The following is a 16,524-nucleotide window of genomic DNA, read 5'->3' as shown; positions in this document are numbered from 1 at the left end:
GTGTGAGTGGGTGTTAGTGAGTGTAAGTGTGCATGAGTCAGAGGTGAGTGGGCATGAGTGCGGGTGTTAGTGGGCGTTAATGGGAGGTTAGTGGGCGAGAGTGTGAGGTGAGAGCATGAGTGCAAGTGTGAGTGTGCATGCGTGCAAGGTGAGTGGGCGTGAGTCCGAGTGGGAGTGGGAATTACTGCGAGTGTGAGTGGGTGTGAGTGCGAGGTGAGTGGGCATGAGTGGGAGATGAGTGGGCATGAGTGCTAGGTCAGTGGGCATGAGTCTGAGTGTGAGTGGTCATTAGTGGGAGATGACTCAGTGTGAGTATGATCATGAGTGGGAGTGATTGCAAGATTAGTGGGCATGAGTGCGAGTGTGAGTGGGTGTGAGTGAGAATGTGAGTGGGCGTGAGTGGGAGGTGAGTTAGCATAAGTATGACATTAGTGGCTGTGAGTGTGAGGTGAGAGCATGAGTGCGAGTGTGAGTGGGTGTGAGTGTGAGTGGGAGGTGAGTGGGCATGAATATGAGGTGAGTGGGCATTAGCGGGTGTGAGTAGGCATGAGTGCGTGTGTGAGTGGGCGTGATTGGGTGGTGAGTGGGCATGACTGCAATATCAGGGGGCGTGAGTGAGAGGTGTGTGGTCGTGAGTGTGTGTGAGTTCTGTGAGTGCAAGTGTGAGTGGGCATGTGTGCGAGGTGAGTGGGCGTAAGTGGGTGGTGTGTGGGCGTGAATGTGAGTGTGAGTGGGTGTGAGTGCGAGTGTGAGTAGGCATGAGTGGGAGGTCAGTGAGTGTGAGTGCAGTGTGAGTGGGCATCAGTGGGATGTGAGCATGCGTCAGCCCGAGTGTGAGGTGAGGGCATGAGTGGTAGGTGAGTGGCTGTCCGTGTGAGGTGAGAGCGTGAGTCTGAGTGTGAGTGCGGGTTAATGTGAGGGTGAGTGGGCATGAGTGTGAGATTGGGCGTGAGTGTTAGTGAGTGTGAGTTGGAGGTGAGTGGGCATGAGTGTTAGGTAAGAGCGTGAGTGCAAGTGTGAGTTGGTGTGAGTGGGAGATGAGTGAGCATGAGTGCAAGTGTGAGTGGGTGTGTGTGCGAATATAACTAGGCATGAGTGAGAGGTGACCAGGCATGAGTGCGATGTGAGTGGGCGTGAGTGCGAGGTGAGTGGGCTTGAGTATGTGTGAGTAGGTGTGAGTGAGAGGTGAGAGCATGAGTCCGAGTGTCAGAGGGTGTTAGTGTGAGTGTGAATGGGCGTGAGTGGGTGTTGAGTGGGCATGAGTGGGAGGTGAGGCAGCTTTAATGTGAGGTGAGAGTGTGAGTGTGAGTGTGAGGTGAGTGGGCATGAGTGTGAGGTGAGAGCATCAGTCTGAGTGTGAGTGGGCTTTAGTGTCCATGTGAGTTGGCATGAGTGGGAGGTGAGTGGGCATGAGTGTGTGTTTGGGCGTGAGTGGGAGTTGAGTCAGCATGAGTGCAAGTGTGAGGTGAGGGTGTGAGTGTGAGGTGAGCGGCCATGAGTGTGAAGTGAGAGTGTGAGTCTGAGTGTGAATGGGCATTAGTGTGAGTGTGAGAGGGTGTGAGTTGGAGGTGAGTGCGAGTGTGAGTGTGCATGAGTGTGAGTGGGAATGGCCATGATTGGGAGTTGAGTCAGCATGAGTGCAAGTGTGAGGTGAGGGTGTGAGTGTGAGGTCAGTGGCCGTGAGTGTGAAGTGAGAGCGTGAGTCCGAGTGTGAATGGGCATTAGTGTGAGTGTGAGAGGGTGTGAGTGCGAGTGTGCATGAGTGTGAGTGGGAATGGGCATGATTGGGACGTGAGTGGGCATGAGTAGGAACTGAATGGGCCTCAGTGCAAGTGTGAGTGGGTGTTAGTGTGAGGGTGGGTGGGCGTGAGTGGGTCGTGAGTGGGTGTGAGTGTCAGGTGAGAGCGTGAGTGTAAGTGGGCGTGATTGGGAGTTGAGGGAATGTGAGTTCATGTGTGAGTGGGCTTCAGTGGGCGGTGAGTGGGCATGAGTGCGAGTGTGAGGGCAGGGCATGAGAGTGAGGTGAGTGGCCGTGAGTGTGAGGTGAGAGCGTGAGTCTGAGTGTGAGTAGGCATGAATGCGAGTGTGAGAGGGAGTGAGTGGGAGGTGAATGGTTGTGAGTGCAAAGTGAGTGGGCATGAGTGCAAGTGTGGGGTGTGGGCATGAGTGTGAGGTGAGTGGCCATGAGTGTGAGGTGAGAGCGTGAGTGTGAGTGTAAGTGGGCCTTTGTGAGATTTTGTGTGGGCGTGAGTGGGAGGTGAGTGCACGTGTGAATTGATGTTAGTGGATGTGAGTGGCATGAGTGTGAGTGTGAGTGGACATCAGTGCGAGGGAAAGAGGGCGTGAGTGGGAGGTGAGTGGGCGTGAGTGTGAGGTGAGTCGGTGTAAGTGTGTGTGACTATGTGGTGAGGTGGCATGAGTGTGAGTGTGAGTGGGCGTCAGTGTGTGTTAGTGGGCTTGAGTGGGAGGTGAGTGAGCATGAATGTGAGTGTTAGTGGGCATGATTGCGAGTGTGAGTTGGTGTGAGTGGGAGGTGGGTGTGCCTGAGTGCCAGGTGAGTGGGCGTGAGTGGCAGGTGAGTGGGCTTGAGAGAGGGGTGAGAGCATGAGTGCGAGTGTCAGTGTGTGTCAGTGGGAGGTGAGTGTGCATGAGTGCTAGGTGGGTGAGCATGAATGTGAGTGTGAGTTGGTGTGAGTAGGAGGTGGGTGGGCCTTAGTGCCAGGTGAGTGGACATGAGTAGGTGGTGAGTGAGGGTGAGAGTGAGTGTGAGTGGGCATGAGTGTGAGTGTGAGTGGGCATGAGTGGGAGGACAGTGAGCGTTAGTGCCGGTGTTACTGGCCGTGAGTGGGAGGTGAGTGGGCATGAGTGAGAGGTGACTTGGCGTGAGTGGGTGTGAGTGGGAGGACAATGAGCGTTAGTGCCAGTGTTACTGGCTGTGAGTGGGAGATTAGTGGGCATGAGCAAAAGGTGAGTGGGCGTGAGTGGGCGTGAGTGGGCATGAGTGAGAGGTGAGTGGGCGTGAGTCCGAGTGTTAGTGGGCATGAGTTAGAGTGTGAGAGGGCATGTGTGGGAGGTGAGTGGTCATGAGTGCAAGGTGAGTGGGCCTCAATGCGAGTGTGAGTGGGCTTGAGTGCGAGTGTGAGTGGGCATGAGTGCAGGGTGAGTGGGCATGAGTGCAATGTGAGTGGGCGTAAGTGTGAGGTGAGTGGGCATGAGTGGGTGTGAGTGGCATGAGTGCAATGTGAGTGGGCATCAATGCGAGTGTGAGTAGGTGTGAGTGCGACTGTGAATAGGCATGAGTGGGGGGTGAACAGGCATGAGTGCAATGTGAGTGAGCGTGAGTGTGAATGTGAGTGGGCATGAGTGGGAGGTGAGCGTGCGTGAGTGCAATGTGAGTGGGTGTGAGTGTGAGGTGAGTGGGTGTGAGTGTGTTTGAGTTGCATGAGTGTGAGTGTGAGTGGGCATGAGTTGATGGTGAGTGGGGGTGAGTGCGATGTGATTGGGCACAAGTGCGAGGTGTGTGGGTGTGAGTGTGAGGTGAATGGGTGTGAGTGGGTTTGAGTTGCGTTAGTGTGAGTGTGAGTGGGTATGAGTTGGTGGTGGGTGGGCATGAGTGCAATGTGATTGGGCATGAGTGCGAGGTGAGTGGGCGTCAGTGGGTGGTGAGTGGTCGTGAGTGCGAGTGTGAGTGGGCATGAGTGCGAGTGTGAGGAGAAGGCATGAGTGTGAGGTGAGTGACCATGAGTGTGAGGGGAGAGCGTGAGACTGAGTGTGAGTGGGCATTAGAGGGAGGTGAGTGGGCATGAGTCCGAGTGTAAGGTGAAGGCGTGAGTGGGCATTATCGGGAGGAGAGTGGGTGTGAGTGTGAGGTGAAAGCATGAGTGTGAGTGTGAGTGGCATGAGAGGGAGCTGAATGAGCCTGAGCCCAAGTGGGAGTGTGTTTGAGTGCGAGTGTGAGTGGGCATCTGTGCGAGTGTGAGGTGAGTGCTTGAGTGAGATGTGAGTGGCTCTGAGTGTGAGGTGAGAGCATGAGTCTGAGTGTGAGTGGGCGATAGTGTGTGTGTGAGTGTGTATGATTGGGACGTGAGTGGGCATGAGTTCGAGTGTCAGTGTGCATTAGTGTGAGTGTGGGTGGGCTTGAGAGGGGTGTGAGTGAGCATGAGTATGAGTGTGAGTGGGCATGAGTTCCAGGTGAGTGGGTGTGATTGGGACGTCAGAAGGTGAATGCAAGTGTGAGCAGGCATGAGTGGGAGGTGAGTGAGCGTGAGTGCAAGTGTGAGTGGATGTGAGTCAGTGGTGAGTGGGCATGAGTGTGATGTGAGTGGGCATGAGTGCAAGGTGAGTGGTTGTGAGTGCTAGGTGAGTGGGCGTGAGTGCAAGTGTGACTTGAGAGTGTGAGTGTGAGATTAGTGGCCATGAGTGAGAGCTGAAAGCATGAGTGTGAATGTGAGTCGGCATGAGTTGGAGGTGAGTGGTCATCAGGTGGGGTGTGAGTGGGCATTAATGTGAGTGTGAGTGGGTGTCAGTGGGAGGTGAGTGAGCCTGAGTGCAAGAGTGAGTGGTCATGAGTGTGAGTGGGTGTCAGTGGGAGGTGAGTGAGCCTGAGTGCAAGAGTGAGTGGTCATGAGTGTGAGTGGGTGTGAGTGTGAGGTGAGTGGGCATCAGTGCGAGTGTGAGTGGGCATTAGTGGGAGGTGAGTGGGCATCAGTGATAGTGTGAGCTGAGAGCGTGAGTGTGAGGTCACTGTATGTGAGTGTGATGTCAGAGCATGAGTCTGCGTGTGAGTTGGCGTTAGTGTGAGTTTGAGAGGGCGTGAGTGGGAGGTTAGTGAGCGTGAGTGTGAGTGTGAGTGGACGTGAGTGCGAGTGTAAGTGGGTGTGAGTGGGAGCTGATAGGGCATCAGTTTGAGGTTAGAAGGTGAGTCTGAGTGTGAAGGGGCGTTAGCATGAGTGTGAGCAGGCGTGAGTGAGAGTGTTAGTGGGCATTAGTGGGAGGTTTTTGGGTGTGAGTGTGAGGTGAGTCCGTGAGTGCGAGTGTGAGTGGGGATGAGTGTGAGGTGAATGAGCGTGAGTGTGAGTGTTAGGAGAGGACATGAGAGTTATGTGAGTGGCCATGAGTGTGAGGTGAGAGCATGAGTCTGAGTGTGAGTGGGCGTTAATGTGAGTGTGAGAGGGTGTGAGTGGGAGGTGACTGGGCATGAGTGCAATTGTCAGTGGGCCTGAGTGGGAGGTAAGTGAGCATGAGTCCAAGTGTGAGTGGGCGTGAGTGTGTTTGAATTCCGTGAGTGTGAGTGTGAGTTGGCATGAGTTGGTGGTGAGCAGGCGTGAGTGCAATGTGATTGGGCATGAGTGTGATGTGATTGGGCATGAGTGAGTGAGAGGTGAGTGGGCATCAGCAGGTTTGAGTTGCATAAGCGTGAGTGTGAGTGGGCAAGAGTGCGAGGTGAGCTGGCATGAGTGGGTGGTGAGTGGGCGTGAGTGGGAGGTGAGTGAGTGTGAGTTTGAGTGTGAGTCAGCCTGAGTGTGAATTTGAGTGGGCATGAGTGGGAGGTGAGAGGTCCTGAGTGTGGTGTGAGTGGGAGTGACTGCGAGTTGAGTGAGCGTGAGGGAGAGGGTGAATGGGAATGAATGGGACGTCAGTGAGCATGAGTACCAGTTGAGTGGGCATTAGTGGGAGGGGAGTGGGCATGAATGCGAGTGTTCCGGGCGTTCGTGGGAGGTAATTGTGTGTGAGTGTGAGGTGAGAGTGTGAGTGTGAGTGTGAATGGGCATGAGAGCTAGGTGAGTGGGCATGAGTGCGAGGTGAGTGGGCACGAGTGCCAGTGTGAGTGGGTGGCAGTGAGAGTTGAGTCAGTGTGAGCGCGAGTGCGAGTGGGCATGAGTGCAAGGTGAGTGGGCGTAAGTGTGAGTGTCAGGTGAGGGCATGAGTGCAAGGGAAAGAGGGCGCTAGTGTGAGATTAGAGAGTGAGTGCAAGTGTGAGTCGGCATGAGTGGGATGTGAGTGGGCCTCATTGTGTGGTGAATGCGTGAGTGCGAGTGTGAGTGGGTGTGAGTGTGAGTGGGTGTGAGTGTGAGGTGAGTGGGTGTGAGTGTGAGTGGCGTAAGAGTGTGAGTGGGTGTGAGTGGGAGGTGAGTGGACGTGAGCGTGAGGTAAGAGTGTGAGTGCGCATGGGCGTGAGTCAGAGGTGTCTGAGCGTCAGTGCAATTGTGAGTGGGTGTTAGTGTAAGGGTGAGTGGGTGTGAGTGGGTCATGAGTGGCTTTGTGTCAGGTTAGAGCGTGAGTGCGAGTGTGAGTGGGTGTGAGTGGGAGGTGAGTGAGAGTGTGAGTGTAAGTGGGCAAAAGTGGGAGGTGAGTGGGCATGAGTGCGAGTGGGAGAAGAGGGCATGAGTGTGAGGTGAGAGCGTGAGTCTGAGTGTGAGTGGGCAATACTGTGAGTGTGAGTGGGCATTAGTGGGAGGTGAGTGCACATTAGTGCGAGTGATCATTTGCATTAGTGTGTCGGTGGGCTTGAGAGGGGGTGAGTGAGCGTGAGGGCAAGAGTGAGTGCATATGAGTGGGAGGTGAGGGGACGTGAGTGTGAGGGAAGAGTGTGAGTGTGCATAGGGGTGAGTGGGTGGTATCTGAGCATCAGTGCAAGTGTGAGTAGGCGTTAGTGTGAGGGTGAGTGGGTGTGAGTGGGTCATGAGTGGCTTTGTGTCAGGTTAGAGCGTGAGAGCGAGTGTGAGTAGGTGTGAGTGGGAGGTGAGTGTGAGTGAGAGTGTGACTGGGCAATAGTGGGAGGTGAGTGGGCATGAGGGCGAGTGGGAAGAGAGGGCATGAGTGGGAGGTGAGTGACCGTGAGTGTGAGGTGAGAGCATGAGTTGGAGTGTGAGTGGGCATTTGTGTGTGTGTGAGTGGTTGTGAGAGGGAGGTGAGCGTGCTTGTGTGCGAGTGTGAGTGGGAGTGAGTGGGAGGTGAGTGGGCATAAGTCCGAGTGTGAGGTGAAAGCGTGAGTGCAAGTGTGAGTGGGCATTATTGGGAGGAGAGTGGGTGTGAGTGTGAGGTGAAAGCGTGAGTGAGAGTGTGAGTGGGCATGAGAGGGAGCTGAGTGAGCCTGAGTCCAAGTGGGAGTGTGTGTGAGTGTGAGTGGGCATCTGTGCGAGTGTGAGGTGAGTGCTTGAGTGAGATGTGAGTGGCTCTGAGTTTGAGGTGAGAGCATGAGTCTGAGTGTGAGTGGGTGATAGTGTGTGTGTGAGTGTGTGTGATTGGGACGTGAGTGGGCATGAGTGTGAGTGGGCGTGAGTTCCAGGTGAGTGAGGGTGATTGGGATGTCAGAAGGTGAGGGCAAGTGTGAGCGGACATGAGTGGGAGGTGAGTGAGCATAAGTGCAAGTGTGAGTGGACGTGAGTCACTAGTGAGTGGGTGTGAGTGCGATGTGCATGGGCATGAGTGCTAGGTGAGTGGTTGTGAGTGGGAGGTGAGTGGGCGTGAGTGCAAGTGTGAATGGGTGTGAGGTCTGGTGAGTGTGCATGAGTGCGAGTGTCAGGTGAGGGTATGAGTGTGAGGTGAGTGGCCATGTGAGGTGAGAGTGTGAGTCTGAGTGTGAGTGGGCAATAGTGTGAGTGTGAGTGGGCATTAGTAGGAGGTGAGTGGGCAAGAGGGCGAGTGTTAGTGTGCACTAGTGTGTCAGTGGGCTTGAGAGGGGGGTGAGTGAGCATGAGTGGGAGTGTGAGTGAGTGGCAGTGGGAGGTGCGTGGACGTGAGTGTGAGGTAAGAGTGTGAGTGTGTGTGGGCGTGAGTCAGAAGTGTCTGGGCGTCAGTGCGTGTGGGCGTTAGTGTGCGGGTGAATGGGCAAGAGTGGGTCATGTGTGGCTTTGTGTCAGGTTAGAGCGTGAGAGCGAGTGTGAGTAGGTGTGAGTGGGAGGTGAGTGAGTGTGAGTGAGAGTGTGACTGGCCAATAGTGGGAGGTGAGTGGGCATGAGGGCGAGTGGGAGGAGAGGGCATGAGTGTGAGGTGAGTGGCCGTGAGTGTGAGGTGAGAGCATGAGTTGGAGTGTGATTGGGCATTAATGTGTGTGTGAGCGGGTGTGAATGGGAGATGAGTGGGGGTGAGTGTGAGTGTGAGTGGGCATGAGTGGAAAGTAAGTGAGCATGAGTCCAAGTGTGAGTGGGCATGAGTGTGATTGCCAGTGGGTGTGAGTGGGATGTGAGTGGGCGTGAATGCGAATGTGAGTGGTTGTGAGTGCGAGGTGAGTGGGTGTGAATGAGAGTGTCAGTGGGCATTAGTGGGAGGTTAGTGCGTGTTAGTGTGAGGTGAGAGCAAGATTGCAAGTGTGAGTGGGCATGAGTGCGAGGTGAGTGGGTGTGAGTGTGAGTCCTAGTAGGCGTGAGTGCGATCTGAGTTGGCGTGAGTGGGAGGTGAGTGTTCATCAGTGTGAAGTCAGTGGGCGTGAGTGTGAGTGTGAGTGTGCGTGGGTGGGAGTTGAGTCAGCGTGAGTGCGAGTGCAAGTGGGCATTAGTGGGCGGTGAGTGGGCATGAGTGCGAGTGTAAGGAGAGGGCATGAGTGTGAGGTTAGTGGCCGTGAGTGTGAGCTGAAAGCATGAGTGCGAGTGTGAGTGGGCCTTTGTGTGAGTGTGTGTGGGTATGAGTGGGAGGTGAGTGGGCGTGAGTGCACGTGTGAATGGACGTTAGTGAGTGTGAGTGGCATGAGTGTGAGTGTGAGTGGATATGAGTGCAAGCGTGAGAGGGCTTGAGTGGCAGGTGAGTCAGCATGAGTGTGAGGTGAGTCCACTTCAGGGCGTGTGAGTAGGTATGAGTACGAGGTGAGTGGGTGTGAGTGTCAGTGTGAGTGGGCGTGAGTGTGAGTGTTAGTGGACCTGAGTGGGAGGTGAGTGGGCGTGAGTGTCAGGTGAGTCAGTGTCAGTGGGCGTGAGTAGGCGTCAGTACGAGGTGAGTGGGCATGAGTGGGAGGTCAGTGAGCGTGAGTGCGAGTGTGAGTGGGCATGAGTGGGAGGTCAGTGAGCATTAATGCCAGTGTTACTGGGCGTGAGTGGGAGGTGAGTGGGTGTGAGTGCAAGTGAAAGGTGAAGGCGTGACTGTGAGGTGAGTGGGCATGAATGGGGGTGAGTGGGCATGAGTGTGAGGTCAGAGCATGAGTCCAAGTGTGAGTGGCCATTTTTGAGATAGTGAGCGGGTGTGAGTGGGAGGTCAGTGAGCATTAGTGCGAGAGGGAGTGGGTGTGAGTGTGTGTGGGCATGAGTGGGAGGTGAGTGGGTGGGAGTGGGAGGTGGGAGCATGACTGAGCGCATGAGTTGGCGTGAGTGCAAGTGTGTGGGCGCTAATGGGAGGTGAGGGGGAAAGAGTGCGAGGTGAGTGGGCATGAGTGGGTGTGAGTGGGCATGAGTCTGAGTGTGAATGGGCATGAGTGCGAGTGTGAGTGGGTGTGAGTCAGGGAAGAGCAGGCGTGATTGCAATGTGAGTGGGCGTGAGTGTGAGGTGATTGGGTGTGAATGGGTGTGAGTCTCATGAGTGCGAGTATGAATGGGCATGAGTGCGAGTGTGAGGGGTAATGAGTGAGAGATGGGTGGGCATGAGTGGGAGGTGAGTCAGCGTGAGTACGAGTGTGAGGTGAGGTGTCAGATGGATGTGTGAGTGGCCATTAGTGTGATAGTGAGTGGGTTTGAGAGGGAGGTGAGTGAGCGTTAGTGCGAGAGTGAATGGGCGAGAGTGTGAGTGGGCATGAGTGGGAGGTGAGTGGGCTTAGGTGGGAGGTGAGAGCGTGAGTGTGAGTGTGAGTTGGCATGAGTGCAAGTGTGTGGGCACTAATGGGAGGTGAGGGGGCATGAGTGCGAGGTGACTGGGTGTGAGTGGGCTTGAGTGGGCATGAGTGAGAATTGAGTGGGCGTGACTCCGAGTGTGAATGGTCATGAGTCAGAGTGTGAGAGGGCATGAGTAGGAGGTGAGTGGTCGTGAGTGCAATGTGCATGAGCATCAATGCAAGTGTGAGAGGGAATGAGTGCGAGTGTGAGTGGGCGTGAGTCAGGGGTGAGCAGGCGTGATTGCAATGTGAGTGGGTGTGTGAGGTGAGTGGGCATGAATGGGTGTGAGTGGCATGAGTGCGAGTATGAGTGGGCATGAGTGCGAGTGTGAGTGGGCATGAGTGAGAGATGACTGGGCATGAGTGGGAGGTGAGTCAGCATGAGTGCGAGTGTGAGGTGAGGTGTGAGTGGGAAGTGAGTGCGCATGAGTGTGAGGTTAGTGGGAGTGAGTGTGAGTGTCAGTTGTTGTTAGTGTGTTAGTGAGAGGGTGTCAGTGGGAGGTGAGTGAGCATGAGTGGGTGTGTGAGTGGGCGTGAGTGTGATGTGAGTGGGTGTGAGTGTGAGCTGAGTGGGCGTGAGTGGGTTTGAGTTGCATTAGTGTGAGTGTGATTGGGTATGAGTTGGTGGTGGTCGGGCGTGAGTGCAATGTGATTGGTCATGAGTGCGAGGTGAGTGGGTGTGAATGGGAGGTGAGTGGGCATCAGCAGACTTGAGTTGCGCGAGTGTGAGTGTAAGTCGATGTTAGTGAGAGTGTGAGTGGGAGTGAGTGGGAAGTCAGTGAGCGTGAGTACCAGTATGAGTGGGCATTAGTGGGAGGTGAGTGGGCGTGAGTGGGAGGTGAGTGGGAGTGAGTGCGAGTGTGAGTGGCATTAGTATGAGAGTGAGTAAGCATCAGTGGGAGGTGAGTGAGCATGAGTGCGAGTGTCAGTGGACATCAGTGTGAGTGTGAGTGGGCATGAGTGGGAAGTCAGTGAGTGTGAGTACCAGTGTGAGTGGGCGTTAGTGGGAGGTGAGTGGGCATGAGTATGAGTGTTAGTGGGCATTATTGGGAGGATAGTGGGTGTCAATGTGAGGTGAGAGCATGAGTGCGAGGTGAGTGGGCATTAGTGTGAGGTGAGTGGGCATGAGTGCGCGTGTCAGGTGAGGGTGTGAGTGTGAGTGTCAGAGGCCATTAGTGTGAGGTTAGATCGTCAGTGTGAGTGTGATTGGGCATGAGTGGGAGGTGAGTGGGCATGAGTGCAAGTGTGAAAGTGTGTTAGTGGGAGGTGAGTGGTCATGAGTGCGAGTGTGAGGTGAGTGGCCATGATTATGAGGTGAGAGCATGAGTCCGAATGTGAGTGGGCGTTAATGTGAGTGTGAGATGGCGTGAGTGGGAGGTGAATGGGCATGAGTGAGAGTGTGAGGTGAGGCATGAGTGGGAGGTGAGTGGGAGTGAGTGTGAGTGTCAGTTGGTGTTAATGTGGGAGTAAGTGAGTGTAAGTGGGAGTGGAGTGAGCGTGAGCGGGTGTGTGATTAGGCATTAGTGTGAGTGGGCATGAGTGGTAGGTGAGTGGGTGTGAGTGGGTTTGAGTTGGTGGTGTGCGGACGTGAGTGAGGTGTGATTGGGCTTGAGTGTGAGGTGAGTGGGCGTGAGTGGGTGGAGAGTGAGCATCAGTGTGAGTGGGAGTGGGCATGAATGTGAGTGTGAGTGGGCATGATTGCGAAGTCAGTGAGTGTGAGTACAAGTGTGAGTGGGCGTTAGTGGGTGGTGAGTGGGCGTGAGTGCGAGTGTGAGGTGAGGCGTGAATGGGAGGTGAGTCGGCGTGAGTGGGAGGTGAGTGGGAGTGAGTGCTAGTGTGAGTGGGCATTAGTGTGAGTGTGAGTGAGCATCAGTGGGAGGTGAGTTAGCGAGAGTGCAGATGTGAGTGGGCATCAGTGTGAGTGTGAGTGGGCATGAGTGGCAGGTGAGTCGGCGTGAGTGTGAGGCCTGTGGGCGTGAGTGGGAGTTTGGGTGAGCATGAATGGGAGGTGAGTCAGAGTGAGTGCGAGTGTGAGTGGGAGTGTGTGCGAGGTGAGTGGGTGTGAGTGCGAGTGTGAGGTGAGGCCATAAGTATGAGTGTGACAGGGCGTGAGTGTGAGGTTACAGCGTGAATGTGAGAGTGAGTGGGTGTGAGACACGGTGAGTGGTCGTGAGTCCGAGGTGAGTGGGCATGAGTGCTAATATGAGTGGGCCTGTGTGGGTGGTGAGTGGGCGTGAGTCGAGGTGAGTGGGCGTGAGTTGGTTGGAGTAGTGTGAGTGTGATGGTGGGTCGGCAGGAGTGAGAGGTGAGTGGGCATGAGTGTGAGTGTGAGTGGGCATGAGTGGGAGGGGAGTGAGCATGAGTGGAATGGTAGTGGCCATGAGTGTGAGGTGAGAATTTGAGCGTGAGTGTGACTCAGTGTTAGGGGTGTGTGTGAGCAACAGTGTGAGTGTGAGTAGGCGTGAGTCGGGGGTGAGTGGGTGTGAGCAAGAGGTGAATTGGCATGAGTGGGTGTGAGTATGCATGAGTGAGAAATGAGTGGGTGTGAGTCCGAGTGTCAGTGGGCATTAGTGGGAGGTTAGTGGGTGTCCGTTGGGGTGAGAGGATGAGTGCGAGTGTGAGTGGGCATGAGTGCGAGGTCAGTGAGCGTTAGTGCCAGTGTTACTGCGCATGAGTGGGAGGTGAGTGGGCGTGAGTGAGAGGTGACGGGGCATGAGTGGGCATGAGTGGGCATGAGTGAGAGGTGAGTGGGCATGAATCCGAGTGTTAGTGACCATGAGTTAGAGTGTGAGAGGGCATAAGTGGGAGGTAAGCAGTCATGAGTGCAAGGTGAGTGGGCTTCAATCTGAGTGTGAGTGGGCGTGAGTGTGAGTGAGCGTGAGTGTGGGGTGAGCAGGCATGAGTGCAATGTGAGTGGGCATGAGTGTGTGGTCAGTGGGCATGAGTGAGTGTGAGTAGCATGAGTGCAATGTGAGTGGGCATCAATGTGAGTGTGAGTGGGTGTGAGTGCGATTCTGAATGGGCGTGAGTGGGAGGTGAGTCAGCATGAGTACAAGTGTGAGTGGGCATGAGTGGGAGGTGAGCGGGCGTGAGTGCGGTGTCAGTGGGCATGAGAGTGAGGTGACTGGGTGAGTGGGTTTGAGTTGCGTGAGTGTAAGTGTGAGGGTGAGTCAGCATGAATGCGAATGTGAGTGGGCACCAGAGGGAGGTGAGAGTGCTTGAGTGAGATGTGAGTGGGAGGTGAATGAGCGTGAGTGCGAGTGTGAGTGAGTGTTAGTGCAAGTGTGAGTGGGCATCAGTGGGAGGTGAGAGGGTGTGAGTGCGATGTGAGTAGTAGTGAGTGTAAGATGAGTGGGATTGAGAGGGTGTGAGTGGGGTGAGAGGGAGTGTGAGTGGACATGAGTCTGAGGTGAGTGGGTGTGAGTGGGAGGTGAGAGCGTGAGTCTGAGTGAGAGTGGGCGTTAGTGTGAGTGTGAGTGGGCATGAGTGGGAGGTGAGTGGGTGTGACTGTGAGGTGAGGTCCTGAGTGCGGGTGTGAATGGGCCTGAGACCGAGTGTAAGTGGGCGTGAGTGAGAGTGTGAGAGGGTGTGAGTGGGAGGTGAGTGGGCATTAGAGCAAGGTGAGTGGGCGTGAGTGCCAGTGTGAGTGGATGTCAGTCTGAGTGTGAGTGGGTGAGAGTGGGAGGTGAGTCAGTGTGAGTGTGAGTGTGAGTCAACATGAGTGCGAGGTGAGTGGATGTGATGGTGAGGTGAGTGAGCATGAGTGCGTGTGTCAGTGTGCATTAGTGTTAGGTGAGTGGCCATGTGAGGTCAGAGCGTGAGTCTGTGAGTGGGTGTTATTGTGCGTGTGAGTGGGTGCAAGTGGGAGGTGAGTGGGTATGAGTGCGAGTTTGAGGTTAGGGCATGAGTGCGAGGAGAGTGGCCGTGAGTGTTAGGTGAGAGCGTGAGTCCGAGTGTGAGTGGGCGTTAGTGTTAGTGTGAGTGGGCTTGAGTGGGAGGTTATTGGGCATGAGTGCAAGTGTGAATGGGGGCATTAGTGGGAGGTGAGTGGGTGTGAGTGCGAGTGTGGGGTGATGGCGTGAGTGTGAGATGAGTGGCCGTGAGTGTGAGGTGAGAGTGTGAGTCCGAGGGTGAGTGGCCATGAGTAGAAGGTGAGTGGGCATGAGTGCAAGTGTCAGTGGGCGTTAGTGGGAAGATAGTGGGTGTAAGTGTGAAGAGAGAGTGTGAGTGTGAGGTGAGTGGGCATGAGTGGGAGGTGAGTGGGCGTGAGTGTGAGTGTTAATGGGTGCTAGCGGGAGGATAGTGGGTGTCAGTGTGAGGTGAGAGCGTGAGTGCAAGGTGAGTGGGCGTGAGTGGGCTTGAGTACGAGTGTGAGTTGGCATTAGTGTGAGGTGAGTGGGCATGAGTGCTCATGTCAGGTGAGGGTGTGAGTGTGAGTGTCAGAGGGCATTAGTGTGAGGTTAGAGCATGAGTGCAAGTGTGATTGGGCATGAGTGGGAGGTGAGTGGACATGAGTGCAAGTGTGAATGTGTTAGTGTGAGGTGAGTGGCCGTGATTATGAGGTGAGAGCGTGAGTCCGAGTGTGAGTGGGCATTAGTGTGAGTGTGAGATGGCTTGAGTGGGAGGTAAATGCGAGTGTCAGTGGATGTGAGTGGGAGGTGAGTGTGAGTGAGTGTGAGTTTAAGTGGGCATTAGTGTGAGAGTGAGTGAGCGTCAGTGGGAGGTGAGTTAGTGAGAGTGCGAGTGTGAGTGGGCATCAGTGTGGGTGTGAGTGGACATGAGTGGCAGGTGAGTCGGTGTGTGAGGTCCATGGGCATGAGTGCGAGTTTGGCTGGGCATGAGTGGGAGGTGAGTCACAGTGAATGCGAGTGTGAGTGGGAATGTGTGCAAGGTGAGTGGGTGTGAGTGCAAGTGTTAGGTGAGGCCGTAAGTGTGAGTGTGACAGGGCATGAGTGTGAGGTTATAGTGTGAGTGTGAGAGTGAGTGGGCGTGAGGCAGGGTGAGTGGGCATGAGTGCGAGGTGAGTGGGCATGAGTGCAAATATGAGTGGGCGTGTGTGGGAGGTGAGTGGGCATGAGTTGAGGTGAGTGGGCGTGAGTTGGTTGGAGTAGCATGAGTGTGATTGTGAGTGGGAAGGAGTGCTAGGTGAGTGGGTGTGAGTGAGAGTGTGAGTGGGCATGAGTGGGAGGTGAGTGAGCGTGAGTTCGAGTGTGAGGTGAAGGCATGAGTGCGAGTGTGAGTGGGCGTTAGTGGGTGGTTAGTGGGCATGAGAACGAGTGTTAGTTGAGGGCATGAGTGTGAAATGTGTGGCCGTGAGTGTGAGGTGAGAGCGTGAGTCTGAGTGTGAGTGGGCGTGACTCTGTGTGTGTGGGCGTCAGTCGGAGGTCAGTGGGCATGAGTGCAAGTGTGAGTGGGCATGAGTGGGAGGTCAGTGAGCGTGATTGCTAGTGTGAGTGGGCGTGAGTGGGAGTTTGAGTGGGCGTGAGTGGGAGGTCAGTGAGAATGATTGCCATTGTCAGTTGTTGTGAGTGGGAGGTGAGTGGGCGTGAGTGCGAGTGTGAGGTGAGGGCGTGAGTGTGAGGTTAGTGGCTGTGAGTGTGAGGTGAGAGCGTGAGTCCGAGTGTGAATGGGCGTTAGTGTGAGTGTGAGTGGGCGTGAGTGGGAGGTGAGTGGGCATGAGTGCGAGTGTGAGTGGGCATTATTGCGAGTGTGATTGGGCATGAAAAGGAGGTGAGTGAGTGTGAGTGCGAGTTGTCGTGAGTGTGAGTGTGAGTCAGTGTGAGTATTAGGTGAGTGGGAGTGAGTGGGAGGTGAGTGTGAGTACAAGTGTGAGTGGGCATAGGTGCGAGTGTGACTGGGCATGAGTGGGACATGAGTGAGCGTGAGTGCAAGTGTGACTGAGTGTCAGAGTGAGTTGAGTGGGCATGAGTGCAAGTGTAAGGTGAGGGCGTGAGTGTGATGTCACAGTCTCTGCGGGGCTGGCCTGGTGGACGTTATGGAGAGGGTCACTGCCAGAGGGCTCTGTGGTTGCGGGCCTCTCGACTCCCTCTCCCTCCTCCCTCCCTCCCTCCCTTCCTCACTACGTGGTTGAAGGCGGGACTTTATTTTTTCCTCCCACCCTCCGACCGCTCTCTCACATGCTCACGCGCTCGTGCCTCTGCCAGTGTGGTGCGTAGACACCATGGTGTACGGGGCTGACAAGATGTCCCCTTCACACTTAGTCTCTGTGGGGCCGGCCTCGTCAACGCTATGGAGGGGGTCACGACCAGAGGGCTCTGCATTTGCAGACTTCTCAACTCCCCGTCTCTCCATTCCTCACTACGTGGCCAAAGGTTTGACTTTTTTTTCGCTGCCCCTCCCCCCTACCTTCTTGCTCAATCACGCTGCCGCTGGTGCCATGCCAGAATGCCATTGTGCCGCACCATACACCGTGGGCACGACGTCAATAATGCCCGCCCCATGCACTGCATGGGACAGGCACATACTGCATGTTCTGTGCACTGTGTGTGACACGCGCCTACCACGCGATCCGCGCACTGTTCATCAAACATGCATAACGTACATTCTGTGCACCACGTGCAAAATGCACATACTAGGCGATCAGGACTCTGAGCATGATAGGCACATACCACGTGCTCTGGGCACCATGCACCACATGCCCATAATGCACACTCCGTATACCCGGCACCACCACTCCATGCCACATACTCCGTGCACCGCGAGCAACA

At 55.3% G+C, this 16,524-nt stretch overlaps 1 protein-coding gene across 1 annotated transcript in view; it reads right to left on the bottom strand.

The window, feature by feature from the left end:
* The window catches only part of LOC138383624 (conserved oligomeric Golgi complex subunit 5-like), a 46,417-nt gene extending 30,209 nt beyond the window's left edge, over positions 1–16,208 (bottom strand). Inside the window, exon 1 of the mRNA XM_069468622.1 lies at positions 16,163–16,208. Coding sequence (XP_069324723.1) covers positions 16,163–16,208 — 46 coding nt within the window. The remainder of the gene's footprint in view (positions 1–16,162) is intronic.
* Positions 16,209–16,524: the final 316 nt, after the last annotated feature.

This window comes from Eulemur rufifrons, chromosome 6, assembly GCF_041146395.1.
Source record: "Eulemur rufifrons isolate Redbay chromosome 6, OSU_ERuf_1, whole genome shotgun sequence".
Taxonomy (NCBI): Eukaryota; Metazoa; Chordata; class Mammalia; order Primates; family Lemuridae; genus Eulemur; species Eulemur rufifrons.
This window is presented reverse-complemented; position numbering and strand designations above follow the sequence as displayed.